Here is a 21,354-nt window from a genome sequence, read left to right on the forward strand (position 1 = left end):
CTTTAAACTTAACTTCCTTACTATTACTAAGTATTAGAGAATTAGGGATCTTAGTTAATTTATAATAGAGTCCTTTAGTCTTAGATATAGTATAACTTAAACTAATTCCTTTACTAGTATTATAACCTATCTATATAAATTATATTACGGTCGCTAGTATATTATATTCTTTAGTAGTCTTATTATAGTCGGCGCGAAGACTAGTATAAGCTTCTTCTATATACTAGATTTCTAGAGTCTATTCTATAGTATTTAGAGACTTTAATATCTTATTTTCCTCGGTTAACTATTCGATCTACTTAGTAAGATATTTATTCTTTTTAAGAAGCTATTAGTTTATTTCCGTCTCCTACTTTAAGACTTAGAAGACTACTCGAGTATTACTAGAAATCTACTTAAGTAGCTATTCTAGGGTTTCGAGTTTATATTTAGCGTCTTTATAGCTAAAATTTAAGAAGGTTCTGCGAGGAGTTTATTCTATAAAGGAGGTTCGCTTACGTAATTATACTATCGTAGCTTCGGTACTAGTTATATTAGTTTAGTCTTAGTAAAGTTATTAGGGTAGCTAGAGCGTATAGTACCTTACTACCTAGCTAATACTTTAAAAAAGGTTATAAAAAGAAAAAGGGAGAGCCTTTAAGATAATATTATATACGAGAATATAAAAGCTTTAGAAGGACTTATAAACTTTTATTTTAACTTATCTACGTAGTATTAAGAATCTTAAAGACTAGAGAGGAGAAAAAGAAAAGAGAAGAGGCTATAGTTTATCCTAAGTTTTAAGACGGTAGGTATAATACGCGTGGTATACGTGGTAGATATAGTATATATCCTCTATCCTCCTATATCCTATCCTCTCTTCTTATCCTAGGTTAGTACTACTATACTTATAATTTTAAATAGAAGTTATCTACTCTATATTATTCTTAAATAGATAGATAGTTAGAAAATATAATCTTATTCTTATCTTAATAACTAGAGATCTTTATAGATAAATTTACTAATAACTAGTCTAGTCTATTATTAATAATAGACTTTATCTAGATAATTTTATCTTATAAATTAACTAGAGTCTTACTATACTATACCGAATATAGATATAAGCTAAGAATAATAATTAATTTATAATTTAGTAATAGTAGCTAGAATCTTTATAGATTAGACTAGGAGATAGCTTAAGACTAAGTAGATAAGATTTACTTAGTTTATAAACTTATATAGGATAGTATAGCTAAAATATAAGAATATTAGTATATCTAGATAAATTAATATTATAGAGAACTAAACTTTAATATTAGGAATTTTATTATAATTATAATAAAAGATAATTAGTAGATTATAGAAGAGCTATTAGATAAACTCTATCTAAAGATAGAGAAATCTTTCCGGATTATTAAGAAGATAGAATATATCTTTTAACTATAGCTACTAGAAGAATTATTATAATATAATATCTTTAATCTAGAGAAATTATACTATACAATAAATATAGATCTACTTCTAGGATAATCTATCTCTAAACTAGCTATATAAGTTATACCGAAGCCGGAATACAATATAAAGATAATTCTTAGTTCGCGAATTAACTAGTTAAAGTTTTAATATTAAGTAAAATAGATTAGATTTAAGAATAATATAATATAGTATAATACTAGTAACTTTTAGACTATAGCTTTAAAACTAGGAATATTATAAAATCTATCTATTCTATCCTAGATCTCTAGTAAATCTTAACTATTAATTAGAATATAAAGCTCTTAATAAAAAGTTATTAGTATATCTAGATAATAATATACTATAATATTACTATATCTAAAAATAGTTATAAATCTAAATAAGAGATAATATAATATATAGATAATAAGTTAAGAGTTAACTAATTAGTTAATTAACTAGTTTATAGATAGACTTAGAGAATAGAGTTAGTTAGAGAAGTTAACTAGTTAGTTACTATAAACTAGTAAGTTTACTAGCTAGTTAGTTAGTTAACTAGTTAGTTACTATAAACTAGTAAGTTTACTAATTAGTTAGTTAGTTAACTAATAAGTATTTAGCTAACTAGTAAGTTAGTATTAACTATTAGATCGGTTAGCTAGTTAATAGAGATAGACTTAGGGAATTAAGAAGGAGATTATATAATTAATATTTACGTTTATAAGATTAGATATTTATCTATATATTATTAATAGGAGTCTTATATATATATATACTAGAGCCTAAGGATTATTTACCTTTCTATTTACTTCTATAGGGGAATCTCCTATCTAGGACTTTCTATAAGGATTCTACTATCTCGCTATATATTATAAGCATAGTAGTACTAACCCAGGATAAGAAGAGAGGATAGGATATAGGAGGATAGAGGACGTATACCACGCCTACCACGTGTACCATATATACCACGCGTACTATCTCAAAACTCAGGATAGACTATAGCCTCTTCCTTTTTCTTTTTCTTCTCTCTAGCCTTTAAGATTCTTAATACCACGTAGCTAAGTTAAATAAAAGTTTCTGATATTATAAGTATAGTAGTACTGATCTAGGATAAGAAGAGAGGATAGGATATAGGAGGATAGAGGACGTATACTACGCCTACCACGTACGCTATACGTATCACGTCTACCGTCTTAAAACTTAGGATAAACTATAGCCTCTTCTCTTTTCTTTTTCTCCTCTCTAGCCTTTAAGATTCTTGATATTATATAGTTAAGTTAGAATAATAGTTTATAAGTCCTTCTAAAGCTTTTCTATTCTCGTGTATAATATTATCTTAAAGGCTCTTCCTTTTTCTTTTTATAACCTTTTTTAAAGTATTAGCTAGGTAGTAAGATACTATATCCTCTAGCTACCCTAATAACTTTACTAAGACCGAACCGATATAACTAGTACCGAAGCTACGATAGTACGATTATATAAGTAAACCTCCTCTATAGAACGAACTCCTTATAGAACCTTCTTGAATTTTAGCTACGAAGACGCTAAATATAAACTCGAAACCCTAGAATAGCTACTTAAGTAGATTTCTAGTAATACTCGAGTAGTCTTCTAAGTCTTAAAGTAGGAGGCGGAAATAAACTAATAGCTTCTTAAAAAGAATAAATATCTTACTAAGTAGATCGAATAGTTAACCGAGGAAAACGAGATATTAAAGTCTCTAAATACTATAGAATAGACTCTAGAAATCTAGTATATAGAAGAAGCTTATACTAGTCTTCGCGCCGACTATAATAAGACTACTAAAGAATATAATATACTAGCGACCGTAATATAATTTATATAGATAGGTTATAATACTAGTAAAGGAATTAGTTTAAGTTATACTATATCTAAGACTAAAGGACTCTATTATAAATTAACTAAGATCCCTAATTCTCTAATACTTAGTAATAGTAAGGAAGTTAAGTTTAAAGATTAAGAATCGAATATCCTTAAAAAGCTTAAACTAAATTACGACTACTATCTAACTAAGAAGTATTATATTATATATACTAAGAGTTAATATAAAGAAAAAATACTAATATATATTAATTCTTATATATATATAGATACTACTAACTAGTATAAGAAGCTTAAAGAGATACTAAAGTATCTAGGAAGTATCTTTAATAACCTAGACTATAAGAGACTTATACGTAATAAATATATAAATCTAAAGATAGATATTAAGACTGATTTTATCGATTTCCTAGTAGACTTTAACTAGCTAGTAGAGAAAGCTAGTTAACCTATAGATCTATAAAAATAGGATTTATATTAGAAGATTCTCCTACTAATATAAAACTAGGTTATAATAGATATTAATAATAATAAAGTATCTCTTAATTAATTTATACGCCGATATTAGAAAGCTACTAGAAGAATCTTATAGTAGATTATAGCTCGTAGCCTATAACTATACTAAAATATAGTTTTACGTAGTAGTTATACCTAAGATAATACTATAACTCGGAATAATTCCTCGAATTTAAATATAACTAGAACCCCTTCGGCCTTTATTAAAGATCCGGCTAAGAAAGTATAACTTATAAAGGAAGGAAAGTACTTTATCTACGAGGAGAAAGGTTATCTCTCCCGTAACTATCCTAAGAAAAAATTAGCTACTATCGTAGTAACTACTACTAGATTATTAGTTAAGAAAGCCGATAAAGTAAACCTCGTCGAACTCGAGAGATCGGACTCTAACTTAAATATAGGAAAAGTCTAACCCTAGGAAAAGTCTCTATCCCGGGGGGTATATCTAAGCTAAACTTATATAAATTACTATTATCTATAAGTAGTATAACTATTAATACTTAGATAGCTATTAATAGAAGAACGGTTTAAATTAAATATTTAGTAGATACTAGAGTAGACAGATATCTCTATATTTATTCGAATATAGTTAGACTACTAGTACCTCTTAGGATAAAGACTCTTAAGCTTCTAACTACTTATCTAGTTATAGATTATAATAGCGGATTAAGAGAATCTATTATCTATATAACTAAGTTAATCCTTATAATCGATAGCTATATATAGCTTAAGTAACTAATACTAATTACTAAGCTTAGTAGAAATAATATAATCTTAGAAAGAGTATAGTTTATAGAGTATAATATCTTACTAGACTATAAGAATTAGAGATTAGTATAGCTAGATTAGTTTATCCTAAGAGAGGAGGTTTAATAAGCTATATAGAAGAAGGTCTCTTATATTATCCTATAGAGACTAAAGATTACGGATATCTTATAATATTAGAAGGATATAGAATAGAGAGATTAATGCTTCGAGAAATAGGAAGAGAAGACTAAGAAGGTTTTAAGTTATAAATCTTAAATTAATAAATATAAGAAGATAGAGCGGAAAACTTCGGACTTTAGTCTTAATATCGCTACTATTAGTAGACTAGGATTCTATTACTATATATAATTAGTAGGAATATAATTCTTTATTATATTACTAGCTTAAATCGATAAGATTATTAACTCTAAAGTAATAGAGATAACTATATCTAAGGTACTAGATATAAAAAAGATTATACCGAAGGAATACTACGAGTTTATAGATATATTCTCTAAGATTATCTTAGATATACTACTACTATTAAGAGGAATACCGGACTACCGGATCGAGCTTAAAAATAATTCCTTTAAATAGCTTAACTACCTACTTTATAAAATAATAGAAGAGGAGCTACGCTTTATAAAGTAGTATATACTATAGAATCTAGTAAAAGATTTTATCGTACCCTCTTTAGTACTATATATATTATTAATTCTAATAGTAGTTAAGCCCGGTAGTAGACTAAGATTCTACGTTAATTATTATAAGTTAAATATATTAATAAAGAAGGACCGATATCTCTTATCTTTAATCGATAAACTACTTTAATAGATTAGTAAGACTAAGTAGTTTACTAAACTTAATATTTAATAAGGATTTTATAGGATTTATATATATCTAGACTTAGAGGATCTTACGACCTTTAAGTTAAGATATAGGTTATATAAATATAAGATCTTACTATTTAGATTAACTAATAGACTAGCTATATTCTAATATTATATTAACTAGGCTTTAGGAGATTATCTTAATAATTTCTATACTATATTTATAGATAATAACCTAATCTATACCGAGAGCGACTTAAGATAGTACTAAGTATATATAAAGATAGTATTATAATAGTTACGAAAAGTAGGCTTATAAGCGGTACTATATAAATACGAATGTTATATATAAGCGACTAAATTCCTTAGCTTTATTATTAGTATATAGGGAATTAGAGTTAATCCGGTAAAGATAGATATAATTATAGTATAGATAGCCCTAGGGACTATTAGAGGAGTATAATCTTTCTTAGATATATATAACTTCTACCGGAGATTTATTAGAGATTATAGCTATATCGCGAAGCTACTCTACTATCTTACTAGGAAGGAAACGCCTTTTATATAGAACTAGGACTACTAATCTATATTCGAAACGTTAAAAATAAGTTTAAGTTCTACTCTAGTATTAAGCTACTATAATCCGAATATACCTATACGCCTAGAGATAGATACTTCCGATAGTTACTTAGATATAGTACTATCCTAGGAAACTAATAGGATATAGTATCCGGTAGCTTTCTTTTCGAAGACTATAGATTAAGATTAACGAAAATACGATATATATAATAAGGAAATATTAGCTATTATTAAAGTACTCGAGGAATAGCGGGCTAAACTAGAGGATCTATAATAAGTTTAATCCTTCGAAATCTAGATAGATTATTATTTCTTATAATACTTTATAATAGGTAAGAAGCTTAATACTCGTTAAGTATATTAGACCGAGGTACTATTACGGTACTATTTTATTATTAAATACCGTAATAGTAGAAGTAATATTATTACTGATATACTATTAAGAAAAGAGAAGATACTAAAGATAAAGGATTAGCCTAAATAGATTATAATCCTAAGAGAGAAACTCGAGGAAGGGGTCTATCCTATAGTCTTATTAGTTAATATAGCTTAAAATAGTATTATCGAGTAAATCCTCTAAGTAAATAAGAATTATAAAAGCCTCGAATAATATCGAAAGGAAGTAAATAATAATTTAAGTAAGTAGTTATTAAAATAAGGTTATCTCTTCTAGGAGAGAACTTAACTTATAGTTCCCGATAATAGTAATTTATAGGTAAGACTCCTCGATAAGATTTACTATTAACTATTAATAGCTTACCCGGGATAAGATAAGATATACTAAATAGCTACTTTATAATACTATTAGCTAGAGCTCTGCTAGGATATAAGATAGTATATTAATAACTATTAATTATATAAGTAAACTAAAGTATAGAAGAATAAGATACCTAGCGAGCTAAAGCTACTTCTGATCTCTAGCTAGCTATAGTAGTATATTACTATAGATTACCGCTCCTTTCCTCGAGATAAGTATAGCTATAATATAGTTATAGTCTTTATTAATTAACTAATAAAGCGACTAATCTCTATCTCCTACTATAAGGATATCGATATAAAAAGGACTATATAGATCTTTATTAACTATATTTATTACTAGACTAGGATACCGGATTCGATTATCTTAGACCGCGGAGGTTAGTTTATATCCGAATTTTAGACGGAATTCTATAGAATCCTTAATATTAAGAAGAAATTATTAATAGTATACTATCTATAAACTAATAGTTAAAGTAAGATTACGAATTAATATATAGCTTAATATCTATAGTCCTTTATAAGTTATTATTAAGATAACTAGTCCGACTATCTTATAATAGTAGATTTTACTATTATAGTACTACTATAGGAGATAACTAGTATCTCGTCCTTTTATATAGAATAGGATTATAAATCTAGAGTATTATTCGACTAGGAGATACTAAAAGAGCTTAATTAGTAGTAATATATTTAATCTCGACTTTATTAAGAGGACCCTTCGGGAGAAGTTTATATAGTATAAGACTATACTAGTAACTTAAAAGAGATTTAGGAGTAAGTCTAATAGTAAGCGACTATAGTATAGGGATACTATAAGGAATATACTAATTAATATTATAAACCTAAGGATTTCGGTATTAGAGATATAGTCTATATAACTTCGAAAAATTAGAAAACTCCTTAGCCTAGCTATAAATTAGCTTACTAGGCGTACAGATCCTTTAAGATTCTCGAAAAAGTAGGAAATATATATAAGATCGAACTACCGGACTCTATAAAGATATATCTAATATTCTTACTAGATAAGCTATAAAAAGTATTAAAATCGGAACCGCTATAAGACTAACTACCGGATCCGGAACTACTACTAGAGATTATTAAAGATAAGTAGGAATAGGAAGTTAAGAAGATTCTCGTAGTATAGCTATATTACCGAAAGTTATAGTACTAAGTAAAGTAGAAAGGATATAAATATAATAATAACTAGTATCCTATAAGGAACTTTAAGAATTTACTAGAGAGGGTTATAGAATTCTATAAGGAATACCCTAATTAGCTAGGACTACCGAAAAGGCTATAGAATTAGGCTAAAGCGGTACTAAAGGATAAAGTTAATAACGACCACGAAGATAACAATAAACCGGTTACTTAAGAATAATATAATACTAACGCTACTAGTACTAGAATTCAAAGACCTAGAGGACTAGGTCCTTTAAAGAAGGGGGTAATATTATAAGTATAGTAGTACTAACCTAGGATATAAAGAGAGGATAGGATATAGGAGGATAGAGGACGTATACCACGCCTATCACGTATGCCACGTATACTATACGTACTATCTCAAAACTCAGGATGGACTATAGCCGCTTCCTTTTTCTTTTTCTCCTCTCTAGCCTTTGAGATTCTTGATACCACGTAGCTAAGTTAAATAAAAGTTTCTGAGTCCTTCTAAAGCTTTTCCATTCTCGCGTATAACACTATAGTCCTACCTATAATAGGTATTTAAGATAGTACTTCGTCTTTCTTATTTCTTCCTTTCCTTTTTCCCCTTCGTCTTAGTTTCTTCGTTATATAGGATATAGTTACTTTACCTTCCTTCTTCTATACGAAGGTTCCCGTAGCTATACTACCTAGGAGTTATAGTATCTTGACTCCTTAGTCCTAGCTTACGGATATCAAAGAGATATATTTTTGATAGTCCTAAGTAGTTATATTAGGGTGTAATACTATAGTTAGCTAGGAGGGGTTTCTTGATTATTTATTTATAGAGGAAGAACTTATTAAGTAATATAATATCATCCACAGGTCGGTCAACGCTATAGTAGTTATCTAGAGATTCGCATAAAGAAGGTTGATAGGACTTAACGTAATAAACGAGTGAGCGCTATACGTAAGCGGGCGATATAGTCGCGTTAAAACGCGCTAAGAGATTCAACCTTCTAACTTCAACTACCTACTATATCTTTAAATCGGTAGGTAAATCGCTTAAAGTTAGTAGAGTAAGAGGGTAGGGTTCTACTCGTAGCTAGAGCCTACCGAAACGGCTAAATCTTATTAATTCGTATAGCTATAAGGTACCTTTAAGTATCGTATACTACCTTAAGTAAGTGTCTTAAGGGTAGGCCTACGCGTGTTGATTTACGCGTAAATTCGCTTAAAATAACTGAAAATAAGGAGGGTATACTTCTAAAACAGGCTCTCTCTCTTAACTCTCGCGGTGCTATACCTAGGCTTAATTAGCTGCGCGATATAGCGAATCTACTGCTTACGGTATATAGCCGGTCTACTAATTAGCCTACCGATTAGATTAGTAGAGATTAGCCTTTAAGATTTATTTAATAGTATCTAGAGCTTCGTCTTATATAATCTAGGCGATACGATTATAAAAGGGCTTAAAATAAGAATCCAGAGACCCTTAACGCCTAGTTCTCAGAATATTAAACGCGTTATTACCGAAAACGGTATCGTACCGGAAGATATCTATAACTTTAATAAGACCGGCTTTATAATAGGCTAGACTATAAGCGCGAAGATAATTACTAGATCCAAATACTATAGCCGCCGATCGGTATTATAGTCTAGTAATCGCGAGTAGGTTACTATAATTAAAGCTATATATGCTAATAGCTATACGCTTCCGTCTTATGTTATCTTCGCCGTAAAGGTCTACTAAGAGGTATAGTTTTATAACCATCCGATACTACGCGATTAGCGTATTAAAATTTCGCGTAATAGCTAGACTACTAATAAGATTAGTCTCCGATAGCTTAAAGACTACTTTATACCCGTAATCTAGTATCGCCGCTATAGTTAATTTATATTACTAATCTTAGACGGCTATAGTAGCTATCTTATACCTAAATTTAATTAAGCCTACGAATTATATAAGATTATACTAATCTATATACCTACGTACTTATTATATCTATTATAGCTACTTAATATAGTCTACTTTATACTACTTAAATGCGTATATAGCCGTATAATTAGTGATCTATAGTATATTAATTTCGGTTATATCGATAAGGTTAAATTCTTAGTTTAATACCCTATAGCGCGTAAGGAGGCGTTTAAGTCCGATATAGTTAAATTAGCCTTTAGAGCCGTAGGAATTACGGCTCTAGACCCTAGCTAGGTCCTTAAAAATTTGAATATATCGGTTATAGCTGATACGAATATAGTCTGTACGCCTACCCCGATACCGTAGCTAGAATTAATACTAGGTACTAGATTCAGTTAGATAGAGCTAGAAACGCCTAGAACGACTGATTAGGTTAAGAGGTAGCTTCGTATTATTAATCGGCTTTAACCTACTACTCCGATTAAAAGGGTAGTAGATAAGCTTACAAAAGGATATAATAAGGCGATAATTTAAGGATATATTAATCAGAAAGAAAAGGCGGCTCTACTCGTAACTAACGCCAGAAAGACGCAAAAAGCATCAAGATCAAGGCGCTAATTCCTACACGAAGGAGGACTATCAATTCAGGAGGCTCTTGATCTATTGGACGCGAGAAATCAGCCAGAGAGGGTTGAAGGTGCAGAGATGCAGCCGCATGATCAGCAGGCAGGAACGCCTACCACGCGCGCACCAAGGGGTCCGCAGAGGTGTAGTGGCTGTAGGGAGATTGGCCATAAGGTTAATCGATGCCCCAATCGTCAAATGTAAATAATTCTGAATTTTGGTTGCGCAAATTGAATTCAAAGTTGATGCGTTGATGCAGCTGTATCGCCCGCTTGGGTGTAGCGCTCACTCGGTTATTACGTTAATACTTATGATGGCATTAATGAATTTCTATAGAAGGGTGAGAACCTCGCCTTATTCAGGGTCCCAAAAATTGAGAGTAAGAAACGCTGTAGCTACCTTCGTTAGACCACGACGACTGGATATTAAAAAACGCCTAGATAACGGCGGGCGCGCAGATTAATGGTTTAACTTTAGTAGGAAAGATTGAACTTTCCGTGATAATAATATATGGTCTATAACAGGTAGAAGTTGAAGTAGATTCAACAGCGTTAAAACGCCCTTTGATATCAAGCAGGCACTGAGTCCGTGCGTCTAAGCTATCGGAATGCCAGTCATGAGAGAGACTACGCCCTTGGCACCCAGAACGTCTTCAAGGCTAAGCCAAGAATACACTAGCTCGTTTGATTTGTCGTTGTCATGAGCGACATCATCTTGAATGGGCTTTTTGTTCTTGCAGAAGGTCCTCAGCTCTTTGCATGCAACATCGCCATTCTTTTCCAAGTATTCCCGCATCACGTCGCCAGCACTCACCACAATACGGCTGACTGCCCCGGCCTCGTCAGAAACAAGGCCGAGCTCACGCGCCTGTTGGGCCGAGCCTTCCGCAACGTGATGAATCAGGATGACGATATTTGAGATAAGAGACTCATCAGGCATGTACTCTGGCGTGAAGTATTGAACAAATTTGTCGTTCTCTTTGTCCCGAATCAGCCTGAGCAACTCAATTGAGCGTATATACATGCTAATGTAGTTGTATAGGATGACAGGCTCTTCTTCGAATAGCTTGGTCTTCAGGAAGGCGAGAAGCTACAGCGGGTTAATGTTGTGGGTATTGGACCACTTGCGGGTAATGATCAGTTCGGGGTTGGATTTCTTAAGCGCCTTGCTGGGTGACTGGATGTTCGAGTGTCGTGAAAGCTCGTCAAGAATCCTGTGGATATTTGCAATACCCCTATCCTCCTCGGGACCCCCGATATACGAGGCGAAGAACAAATCTGCGACTGTAGTAGTAGACTTTAGCACGCGAGTATTCTTGCTGTTGGGCTTGTGAGATCTCTGACTCCGGGAGTCACGAGCAAAGTTTGTAGCGGACGAGATACCCGTGGCCAACTCAAGCCGGTTCAGCGATTCTCTGGCGTTCTTTGGCCGTGAACCAATGAAAATGTGAGACTCGCCATGGATTTTGAGGAATGCATCTATATTAGGCCACCTTAAATTTTGGTACGTTGGAGATTTGATGACCAGGTTGTGTAAATAGGCCAGTTGCTGGACGTCGTACCACTGTGTAACGAGCTGCTGGCCGATTGACTTCATTCTCATATTGAGATTGAATAGGAACAAGCTATATAGAATAGAATGCTGTATGAAAAATTCGTGTTTTTCGGGCGGTACGCTAACTCCGCCGATTTTGGATCGAGATCGAAGTTCTTGGATACGATCCCTAATGATCCATGACTTCATAGCTAATCCAATACTTCGAATTTCCCTGTTACCCTCTCTTGGCTAGAACTTGGGACTGGGGTGCGTTTTGGCGAGCTGGAAATAGTCCTCGATAGTTTCGTTGATGCGTATCCTAGATATCTGGAGGTCTCTAAAGGCACCCGAAGGGGTGTGCCGTATAATATGATGTATATCAAGGAAGCTCTGAGAGGTAAATGAAAGCCATAAAGTAACCCTTTTAGTTCGAGCATATTCGGTAAGGCCTTGCGTGATTGCATCCTCGGTGGGTAAATGAATTTTGAGTGGCTCCATCATGCAAAAGTCTGGCAAGATCGAGCAAAGGAGAATCTTGTCCTCGTTGAACTTCTGTCTGAGCGACATTCGCTCTCGGTCCGCTTGCGGATCATAGTGGCCAAAGTGACCTTTCTTGAAAACTGGTAGATAACCATCCTCGAGAACGTCTGTGAAGGAATCCAGCAGAATCTTCGTTGGTATATAGCACCACTCGGCCTCGTTAGCTATATGCTTATTGTATGGTAAGCCAATCTCGGCCGATGGACCACCGGAGATGCCGCGGTTGAAGACAGCGATTTTATAGATAATGTCCTGGAAACCTTCCCGCCTCTTCGGAAGAGTAGCGCGCCAGTCAGCTTCAACCTCCCGCGAGAGATCTCTAGCAAGTTTCAAAGCACTATCAGTCACGATAGCGGCATTCATGAGGTCAATCTTTTGATCCCGATACTCCGCCCAGGTTATAGAAATAAATTTCCTTATGTTGCTCAAATCTTGAAGCAGGCAGAGAGACTTGAAAAGCAATTGACCGAGTAATGAGTCTGCTTCCTCGTCTTCGTCCTCTTCAACATCATTGACCTTGACTATCTTCTTGGTTTCGACGGGTGTCGCTTGGGTCTCGGTGGTCTCCTGAGGTTCCTCGACTGTGAGCACAGCGAATCTGTTCAAAAAACTGTCGCTATTGGCATCATCAAGTTCCTCCTCAGATTTCGGTGGCGGTGGTTGCTTGGCGTCTTGCTTTGAGGTCTTGGAAGTCTTCCATTCCAGAACCTCGCAGATTTGTTCCAGCACCGTGATGAAATGAGCATGCTGATTGGTATATGCAGAGTTACCCCTGCCCAAAAACCAAGAAGTGACTGTCTTCCTCAATTTGATGGCGCGTTTCGCAATTGTGAGAATTGATCTGGGTACCGCGAGAGAAGAACCCGCTATCACTTCGGCGAGTTTTTGCAGGTCTTTAGTGGTTGCGCTATATTGAATCGGATTTGCATCTGAATCGCCGATGCTGGGCTTGACTTTGTTCGTTTTTTTGCCTCCTTGCTTGGCTCTTTGGTTGCCTTTCTTTCTGCTTCTTCCTTTGCCCTTACTGGCCTGGGGGAGGGCATCGGCGAGAAACGGTGGTTGATAGCCGCATTGGTGGGCTGTCTCCAGAAGCCAAGTCGCAAATGTACTAGTATCTGCTTTGTAGCGTGCATAGCTACTCTGCAAGAAGTCTGGAAGCATGTTGAGGATCTGGAAGGCGGAGTAAGTGATATCACGTCGCAGGCCGATTGGAAGTTAGTATGCAGTTAGCCGACAAGATGAAGATATGATTTAGGTGACCCGGTCAGGAACAATTATTTGCCGGGTGGGTCTGGGGTAGCCGGGGTTAGGCGGCGTGTTCCGCGGAACAATCATTGTGATCACGTGCTTCCGAAGTTCTAAGATGGAGATTAGTAGTCATACTCATAAAGCCCTGACCCCCTAAGCAGGTCTGTTGAATAGCTCGTGGACCTAGAGATTTGTTAGAGAGTCTGTGTAAGCCCTTAGCTAGCAGTTTTGCTGTCAGCTGGGGTCGGGCCTTGATCTACATGGAGATGCGAGCGAAAAGATCAAATAAGACATGTCGACATGATGAAGTAATGAGGAAAGACGTTTGTGTCGTACGAAGTACAGAGAGATTACAGTAGAATGAGCACAAGCTGTAATTCAACCAGTAAGCGTATCAGCCCTTGACAAAATCACTTTGTTTTATTATGACACGCCGTCGGGGTCAACCCTACATGGCACGGCAAGCATGCCGAGGGCGGAGATAAGATCCAGATGCCGGTGATAGTACATCCTGAAAGTGTTAACTCCGCCCATCAGATTAGAAAACCTACGCGAAGGCTGTGCAGACTGCAGACTGCCGTTGGCCAGTGGTCCAAAGAATTATGTACACGTACATGTGAAGGGAGAAGTAGAAGATCGAGGCTTTGCTGTACCTTGCTTGTTCACTACTAGGATGTGCAGTTGCCAATTGTTTACCCCTCATGCTGCTAATATTCTTAGCGGCTCAAAAATGACCTGGCCGTCTTAGCTTACTTACTACCTGAATGACAGACCCCCCGGACTCGGCAATCCTGCCTTGAGGCACAGACCGCGCGTGTCGAGACCTTATGTAAATCGACGCAGAACCCCTGTGAGCAACACGGCGGAGTCTTTTCCTCTGCATAATTTCTCTAATATCTACACTGACAGGGTGTACATCATCCAACACCGCAACTGACTCTATCATATTCCTCTAGTCAGTACAGAATGTCATCTCCGGTATGGCTCATAACGGGGGCCTCCAATGGCTTTGGCCTGGCCATGTGTCTTCACGTCCTGCGGGCAGGTCATCAGGTGATTGGATCTGTTCGCAACAAGACCAAGGCCGCCCCTGCGGTTGAGCAGATCAATCAGGCAGGAGGCTCGGTGATCGAGTTGGACATGACAGAGTCCCAGTCAAGCATTACAGAAAAAATCAGCGCCCTTGGCCGTATCGACTATCTAGTTAATGTTGCCGGCTACAGCATCTTGGCCGCCTGTGAGGTGATCACGTATGTTGTGAGCCTACCAACAGAAAGACGGACAAGAATCATCAATCTAACTTGACCCAGTGACAACGATGCCACCCTTCAAATGACCACCAATTTCTTCGGTCCGCTGTACACCATGCAGGCGGTCCTGCCAGTGATGCGTGCCCAAAAGTCTGGGACCATTGTCAACATTTCCAGTGGTGCCGCCCGCGACCCTCTGCCGGCCTGCTCTCTGTACAGTGCTTCCAAAGCCGCGTTGGAGGCTGCATCCGAGGGGCTTTCGAAAGAGGTCGCACCTCACAACATCCAGGTGCTGATCGTTGAGCCTGGCAATTTTCGCACAAACTTTGTGGGCGCCGTAAGTTTTGCGGACGTCGTCCTAACTGGCTCTTTGAACATAGTACTTTCGTGCTAACTCATTGGTCTCACAGTTGGCTGAAGCCAGCCCTGACCCGGCTTCGGTTCCTCCACACTACGATGATCCGGTGGGCATGGTTATGCGCAAATTCCTCACGGTCCACCAAAAGCAGCCTGGCGATCCCCAAAAGGGAGTTGAGCGTATCTTTGAGGCCGTCACGGGTACTGGAATGGCTGGACCTCTCATGGGTAAGGTCACTCGACTTGTTCTCGGAAGTGATGCATATGCAAGAATGAAGAAAAGCTGCGACAAATGGGCGGGCGAGTTGAGTTTACAGGAGGATGTTGCGCTGAGCACCAACTATGAGTAGCATGGCCAGACCCTCCAAGGAAAGGTACCATGCCCACGTGCAAGATATACAAACAGAGCCATCCTGCGTGGTGTACATCAGTGAAATACCTTTCTGGATACGAGGAAGTGACTGGAAAGAATGCATTAGATGGCTATTCCTTGCCAAATAGCTCTCTCTCGAGGAAGGCTTCTATATTCACACTATTCAAGTGTGTAAACTAGGTTATGCCCGCTAACACTGCCCGCTGCGGCTCTTTCAGGACATTTCAGCACCCCGTCCAGTCCACTGCCTCAAATCTTCACGGTCGCCAGAAGGGGCTTGATGCTTCCATTTGCCAAAAGTGGCTGGGCCTGGAGCGACAAGGACATTTGCTAAATCTGCATTTGTTCTGCTTTGGGCGTGACTGGCGTCTGGCCGATCCGATAATACTTCTCGCCCCATGGCATCGTACCCGCAAAACATGTTCTGGCCGTGGACATTGGCGTTCAAGACTTTCAACGATTTCTCATCGGCGGGCATTGTAGTGTCGTAGGTGTCTGGCTTGATGTCCGACATGGCTTGCGCGCAGATTGCTGCACTCTTCTCCCGTGCAGTCCCATGCATAATTCATCCAGCTTTTGGTGAGTTCCTTGATCTCAGCAGCGCCAAGGCTCTTGAACAAGTCAAAGTTGTGAGGTGAGCAGCTTTCGCAATGGCATACTCGCCAAAGAAACCCGATTCATGATTCGCTCGGCTCCTATCCCATGATTACCTGTTAGAGCAGGAGACAAGAGCGCCTGGAATAAAGACTGGGCTCTTTTCACTGACGAGCCATGAAACCAATCCGCAATACATTGCCTTTGGCAAAACAATTGGAGATTTCGCTCCCCACTTCATCCACAACGCCAGCGTAATCGCATCCCATTCGGCATCCAACATTCGCCGCACCATGAGTGATGAACACGTTTCCAGTCCGTGGGATCACTAGCCACAGCTTTGATTTTGACGAGCACCCATACATCGTGCACGATGGAAATAAGGACGGCGCGGACGGTGGCGCTCTTCAGCTGCCTCTCAATCACCGCTTTGGTCTTCAACTTGCTGTCAAGAGAAGAGGTTCGTCGCTGACACGTTGTGAAGATTGTGCAATTGATTCCTAAGCGCAGAGTGAAGGACGTGTTAAATTCGTAAAGGGCCTTAGACTAGATACCGACGAGATGCGGAAATTATTCAATCAGCTCATATTGCTTCGAGATTCTTAGGCTCCAGTATTGAGAGAGAGAGAATGATAGTACCGTCGATCCTTAGAATAGACGCTATCAAGGTAACAAATCCGTATCTTAGTGCCTGGGAAGAAGGTAGGGGCAAGTCTGCGCAGATCATAGATCCGGACTAACCTGAAGCTTCAGAAAGGGCTGCTTTATTAGTTGCGGCAAGCGAATTATAGTAGAACTGTCAATTCACACCCTAATCGACGGCGCGGCGGGGATTCACCGGAGAGCAAAAAGTAAGAATGTAGTCCTTTGCTGGGAGGGCCTGAATGCCGGTTTACGGCACTTGTTGGGTATATAAATGCAATAAGATCATCCTCTGTATACTCATATACCATATGTGGCTGAATTGACACACGGGGTGTGCTACTAATATGCTAGTCAAGGGTCCTCAAGACTTATACTCTCAACTTCGGTATTGGTCTCGATTAAGCAATTGAAGAGTAAATTGTGGCGCATATAGTTATTCGCAAGATCATACACCCGTGTGATTCATATCAACAATGGGGAATGCAATCCGACAATCGAGCCCTTTTGTGTTCTTCCACCTTCTTGTCATTCGAAAGACAGTGGGATGGACTGATCACAATATATGCTGCCACCGCCACCGCCATAGGCGCCATGTCAAAAGCAATGAGATACCATTCTGTTCGAATCAAATGCCCCTTCCATCCGTCATGTAGCTCGGCAATCCGATACCCATTGCGGATCAAGATCATAACAGCCGATAGCCACAATGTTATCATGATTGGCCAACCCGCGACGGAGACCAGGGTTATGCCCTTTGCGCGAGACCTGAAAATCATCCCTGCAACCAAGACCACGAAGAAGACCGTGCAGCTGAATTGGGAAATAATTCCATTTAGCATCACGTTGGAACCGTAGTCAAGGTCGGCAAAGTTTTCTGCGTTCGATGTCATGACTCCCCCGATCGTCTGAATGGTGAGAGAAATGATGTCCAGGATCACAAATAGAATCCAGTAGATCCGATTCGGGATAAGGAAGAGCTTTGGTCCAGTCTTCTCAGCACTGAATCTCGAGTGAGCAAAGCTTCGTCACGAGAGAACAGCGAGGACTCGCAGGGCAGCAGGCAGCTCACATCTTGCAAAACAGGATATAGTTTGTTGCAGAAAGGAAGACCGGGCATACGATGAGACTGCACAATTGAATCACATATGGCATCCAATCAACTGGCTAAATTGAAATCAAGAACCTATACAAACAATCACCATTTCACATTTCTGTCAGCAGGAGAAACATACATTGGAGTGAGCCCAATATCGTGCCCCTCAACCAATAGCCTCACCCGCGGGTGTGAGGGCAAGGGTGAATATCCAGTAGTGCGTGTACTTCCCAAAGATAGTCTGCGTGACAATTGCAATCACCGCAATGCCAAAATAAACAATAGCAAACAAGGCTGGCGGCGTGCTTGGCAAATAGCCATACTGATCTGTTGAAGCGGACATTCTGAAGCTGGAAGATGCTGTTATTACACTGCGTTCAATCAAAGTCAGACTGACACCAGTCGAAATCAATTAAATAGTTTCCAGACGGAACAAACGGATTCATCTTTTCTTTGAGCTTTCACTTTAAAGTAGTTCTGAGGAAGTTCCTCGATGTCTTCGAGCGGCCGGAGGCGTGAGTCTCCGCGGAACCTCCGTAACATTTTTTCCGCTCACATGATACATCGAGGTTGTGACTGCGTAGAATAGAACACCTGCAAAGTGATTGTGTACCAGAATAACTATGCGAGGCATCTTCATGGCTGTTTACCTCCTATCCAGTCTTGATAAAAGGTGTGATTCTGTCGGCGGCCACATTGACAACGGCAGGGGATTTCTCGTGGGTGTCTTCGAACATTTGCTCGGTCACTGGATTGAACAAAAGCATTCATGTCAGTCCAACACTTTCAACCCACCTTCCAGCCGCCCTTTGCAAGACAATTGGAAAATGACAAGCACGGCGGATCGTCTCTCAAGCATCATATTGAAAGGAAATTCTCAATGTGGCACACAATCGCCGTCAAGCCCCCGCGGAAGTTGTTATGTAATGGCCAATTCAAAGGGGAGCGGAGCCTCCGTCACGGAACCTCCGCGACGGAGACTAGACAATCCGCCGCAAGCCTTTACTTCCAGCATTATCAATAATAAACAATCTCGCAATAAGGGAAAATGCCGATCAAGCGAGGTCTGCCACGAGAATCGTGCGATTTCTGCTACCGGCGTAAGGTGAAATGCGATCGCTCTATGCACGCAAAGCAGGGTGTTCCGTCCTGTACACAGTGTTCTATGCGCCAGAGATCGTGTCTCATGAGTGATGCCTCCAATCCACCAAAAAGACGAAGTAGTCGCAGAATCACGCAGGAGGCCAACATGGAAGGGCCGTCGGATGTTGTCACATTATCAACGGCTCCAAGTATTGTAGGGTCCGCGCAACCCAGTTCCGATCTTCCGATGGCCCCTAATTCTACTGTGCTTGCGGATAATCTCAGTCACCATGAAGGCGACGTCTTCCCCGCCGATATATTCGCTGACGGCACGCTTCTTGGACTGAGTCACGAAAACCTTGTCTTTCTCGATCAAGTCTTCATGGAAGGAGGAATCGGATCAACAGAATGGCTGGGTCAGGAAATGGTTGCAAGTCAAGACGCCCAGGCCCATAACCCCACCGATGCACAGCCGAATGACAACGATATGCAAGCTCCAGATGCAGCAGATATTAACCAACAATATCCTTGGTTGAATAGTTTTGATAATTCAGCGACTTTTATCAATCTCGCCTTGCATTGCTACTTTCAATTTGCAGCGCCATGGCTGCCGGTCATCCTTGAAGACGCTTTCTGGCACGATTACCGCAGGAATCTCTGCAGTCGTGCTTTGGTATCTGCCATAGCTTGTCGGGGTATGCCTTTCACAACCCTTTCGAACAAATGGGACCTTCAACAGCGGTTTGCATGCGAATTTCGGGAAGCGTTCCTTGAAACGCAAAGCGCCACGTCCAACGAGAACACAGTCAGAGTTGATGATCTGGAGGCACTGGCTCTCATGGCAAATTTCGAGTATACAGACACGGGCAACCCACCGCTTCTGTCGAACCTCGGGAGACTTTTCTTGAAGCACGAATCGCTTGTCATGATGCTGCTTCATTATCGTGTCACCGATCGCAGCTGTGCAGAAGCACACTCAACAGTGACAGTATCGCGCGGACCAGAGCGACGCATGCTACTGTACTGGCATGTCTATGGTCTCGACGCCTTTCAGTGCTTGGATCGGAAGCAAATATCTCTGATCTCCAACAAGGATGCAGGCGATACGAGCAGGTTCCCTCGGCTTGAGGCCAGTGACTTTGCCGACGCGGTTCTTGAACTTGCAGTCGTCTCTCGAAGTCTTATGCGGCGGCTGGGTAACAACTCAGCCAAACGTCGTGGGATTGAAGCTCAAGATGTACACGATGTGTATGCACTGATTGATCGATGGAGAGCTCACACCTGCCCCCCACATTTGAGGCGACAGAATACAGATCCGGGGACAGTGTCACCTCAGTCTTCGAGTGAGGATCAACGAGAGCCACAACCAGACAAATACATTCACCTTCACCGAGCGGTGCTGTGGGCACTTGAGATCAACTGTCTGATGCACGTTGAGTGCTTAGTTGCAGAATACGGTCTCCACAAGAGCGGCACCTTGGTTGCAGAGATGACCATGACGCGCGTGGAATACGAAAGCTTGCGTGCTTTGCATGACATGGTAGCTATCTGCCACTGGATCGACTTGCACGCCATCCGCGACGAAGATGGAGTGCATCATTCTCTGGTCGATCTTGCACCGTTAGCGTTGCGCAACGTGTGTGCGGGTTTGTGCTCTTGGACATGCCAACGCGGTATTAACGCTGCAGAGCTGTCCAAGGCTCGAAGACATGTCGAATCATCAAGGCCTGGCACCAGGGCACAAAAGCATCCTGTTTATGCTTATCTTAGCGATATGCGGCTCTTACGAGACACGGCGGCAAAAGCCACATCGCACAGGGACACAACAGCCCTTATCGAGCGGATGGACGGTCAAATCGCTATGCTCACCGCACAAGCAGGATAGAACGACAAACATTCAAGCATATGTCTGGTGTAAGACAAGCGCGCAATGCGAATTCTATCAGCTTCCGTTCGAGGGTCGACAGAGATTTTAAACGAGGCCTTAGAAGCACGCTCTCTGACGACCTCATCTGCACTCTGATTTGGCTTTACGTTTTGGGGGTGTCGCAGGAGCAAAGGAGTCACAGTTCAAGCGTTGGACTATTCCCGTCTTGAGTTTATGCAATCTATCTGTCGTTGTTTTTGTCAGCGTAGAGCCACGTCATCCTAACATTGATACACCGACCTCGATGCCGCGGCGTAAGATGAACTCAGCCCTGGATGTCTGTTGGACTGGAATGACAGATTCTCATCTAGTATGG

General features: G+C 39.3%; 6 protein-coding genes across 6 annotated transcripts; 3 read left to right on the forward strand and 3 right to left on the reverse strand.

The window, feature by feature from the left end:
• Positions 1-10,986: 10,986 nt before the first annotated feature.
• On the reverse strand, positions 10,987-11,994 carry N7539_007084 (uncharacterized protein; the record flags this gene model as incomplete). The annotated part of the gene is made up of 2 exons (XM_056936685.1): positions 10,987-11,416; positions 11,486-11,994. The coding sequence occupies 2 exons, from the start codon at positions 11,992-11,994 to the stop codon at positions 10,987-10,989; spliced, it is 939 nt and encodes a 312-aa protein (XP_056787484.1).
• Positions 11,995-12,177: 183 nt separating this feature from the next.
• Positions 12,178-13,629, reverse strand: N7539_007085 (uncharacterized protein; the record flags this gene model as incomplete). Its single annotated transcript, XM_056936686.1, has 1 exon — positions 12,178-13,629. One exon carries the CDS (start codon positions 13,627-13,629, stop codon positions 12,178-12,180), a length of 1,452 nt encoding a protein of 483 aa, XP_056787485.1.
• A 1,053-nt stretch (positions 13,630-14,682) lies between these two features.
• N7539_007086 (putative short chain oxidoreductase/dehydrogenase) lies at positions 14,683-15,673 on the forward strand (the record flags this gene model as incomplete). The annotated part of the gene is made up of 3 exons (XM_056936687.1): positions 14,683-14,966; positions 15,027-15,303; positions 15,377-15,673. 3 exons carry the CDS (start codon positions 14,683-14,685, stop codon positions 15,671-15,673), a joined length of 858 nt encoding a protein of 285 aa, XP_056787486.1.
• A 237-nt stretch (positions 15,674-15,910) lies between these two features.
• N7539_007087 (alcohol dehydrogenase) lies at positions 15,911-16,210 on the reverse strand (the record flags this gene model as incomplete). The annotated part of the gene is made up of 1 exon (XM_056936688.1): positions 15,911-16,210. One exon carries the CDS (start codon positions 16,208-16,210, stop codon positions 15,911-15,913), a length of 300 nt encoding a protein of 99 aa, XP_056787487.1.
• On the forward strand, positions 16,209-16,622 carry N7539_007088 (uncharacterized protein; the record flags this gene model as incomplete). Its single annotated transcript, XM_056936689.1, has 2 exons — positions 16,209-16,330; positions 16,466-16,622. The coding sequence occupies 2 exons, from the start codon at positions 16,209-16,211 to the stop codon at positions 16,620-16,622; spliced, it is 279 nt and encodes a 92-aa protein (XP_056787488.1).
• Positions 16,623-19,277: 2,655 nt separating this feature from the next.
• N7539_007089 (fungal specific transcription factor domain-containing protein) lies at positions 19,278-20,996 on the forward strand (the record flags this gene model as incomplete). Its single annotated transcript, XM_056936690.1, has 1 exon — positions 19,278-20,996. The coding sequence occupies one exon, from the start codon at positions 19,278-19,280 to the stop codon at positions 20,994-20,996; it is 1,719 nt and encodes a 572-aa protein (XP_056787489.1).
• Between the last annotated feature and the right edge of the window lie 358 nt (positions 20,997-21,354).

This window comes from Penicillium diatomitis (genome assembly GCF_028827545.1).
Source record: "Penicillium diatomitis strain IBT 30728 chromosome Unknown utg000010l_segment0_segment0, whole genome shotgun sequence".
NCBI classification, from domain to species: Eukaryota; Fungi; Ascomycota; class Eurotiomycetes; order Eurotiales; family Aspergillaceae; genus Penicillium; species Penicillium diatomitis.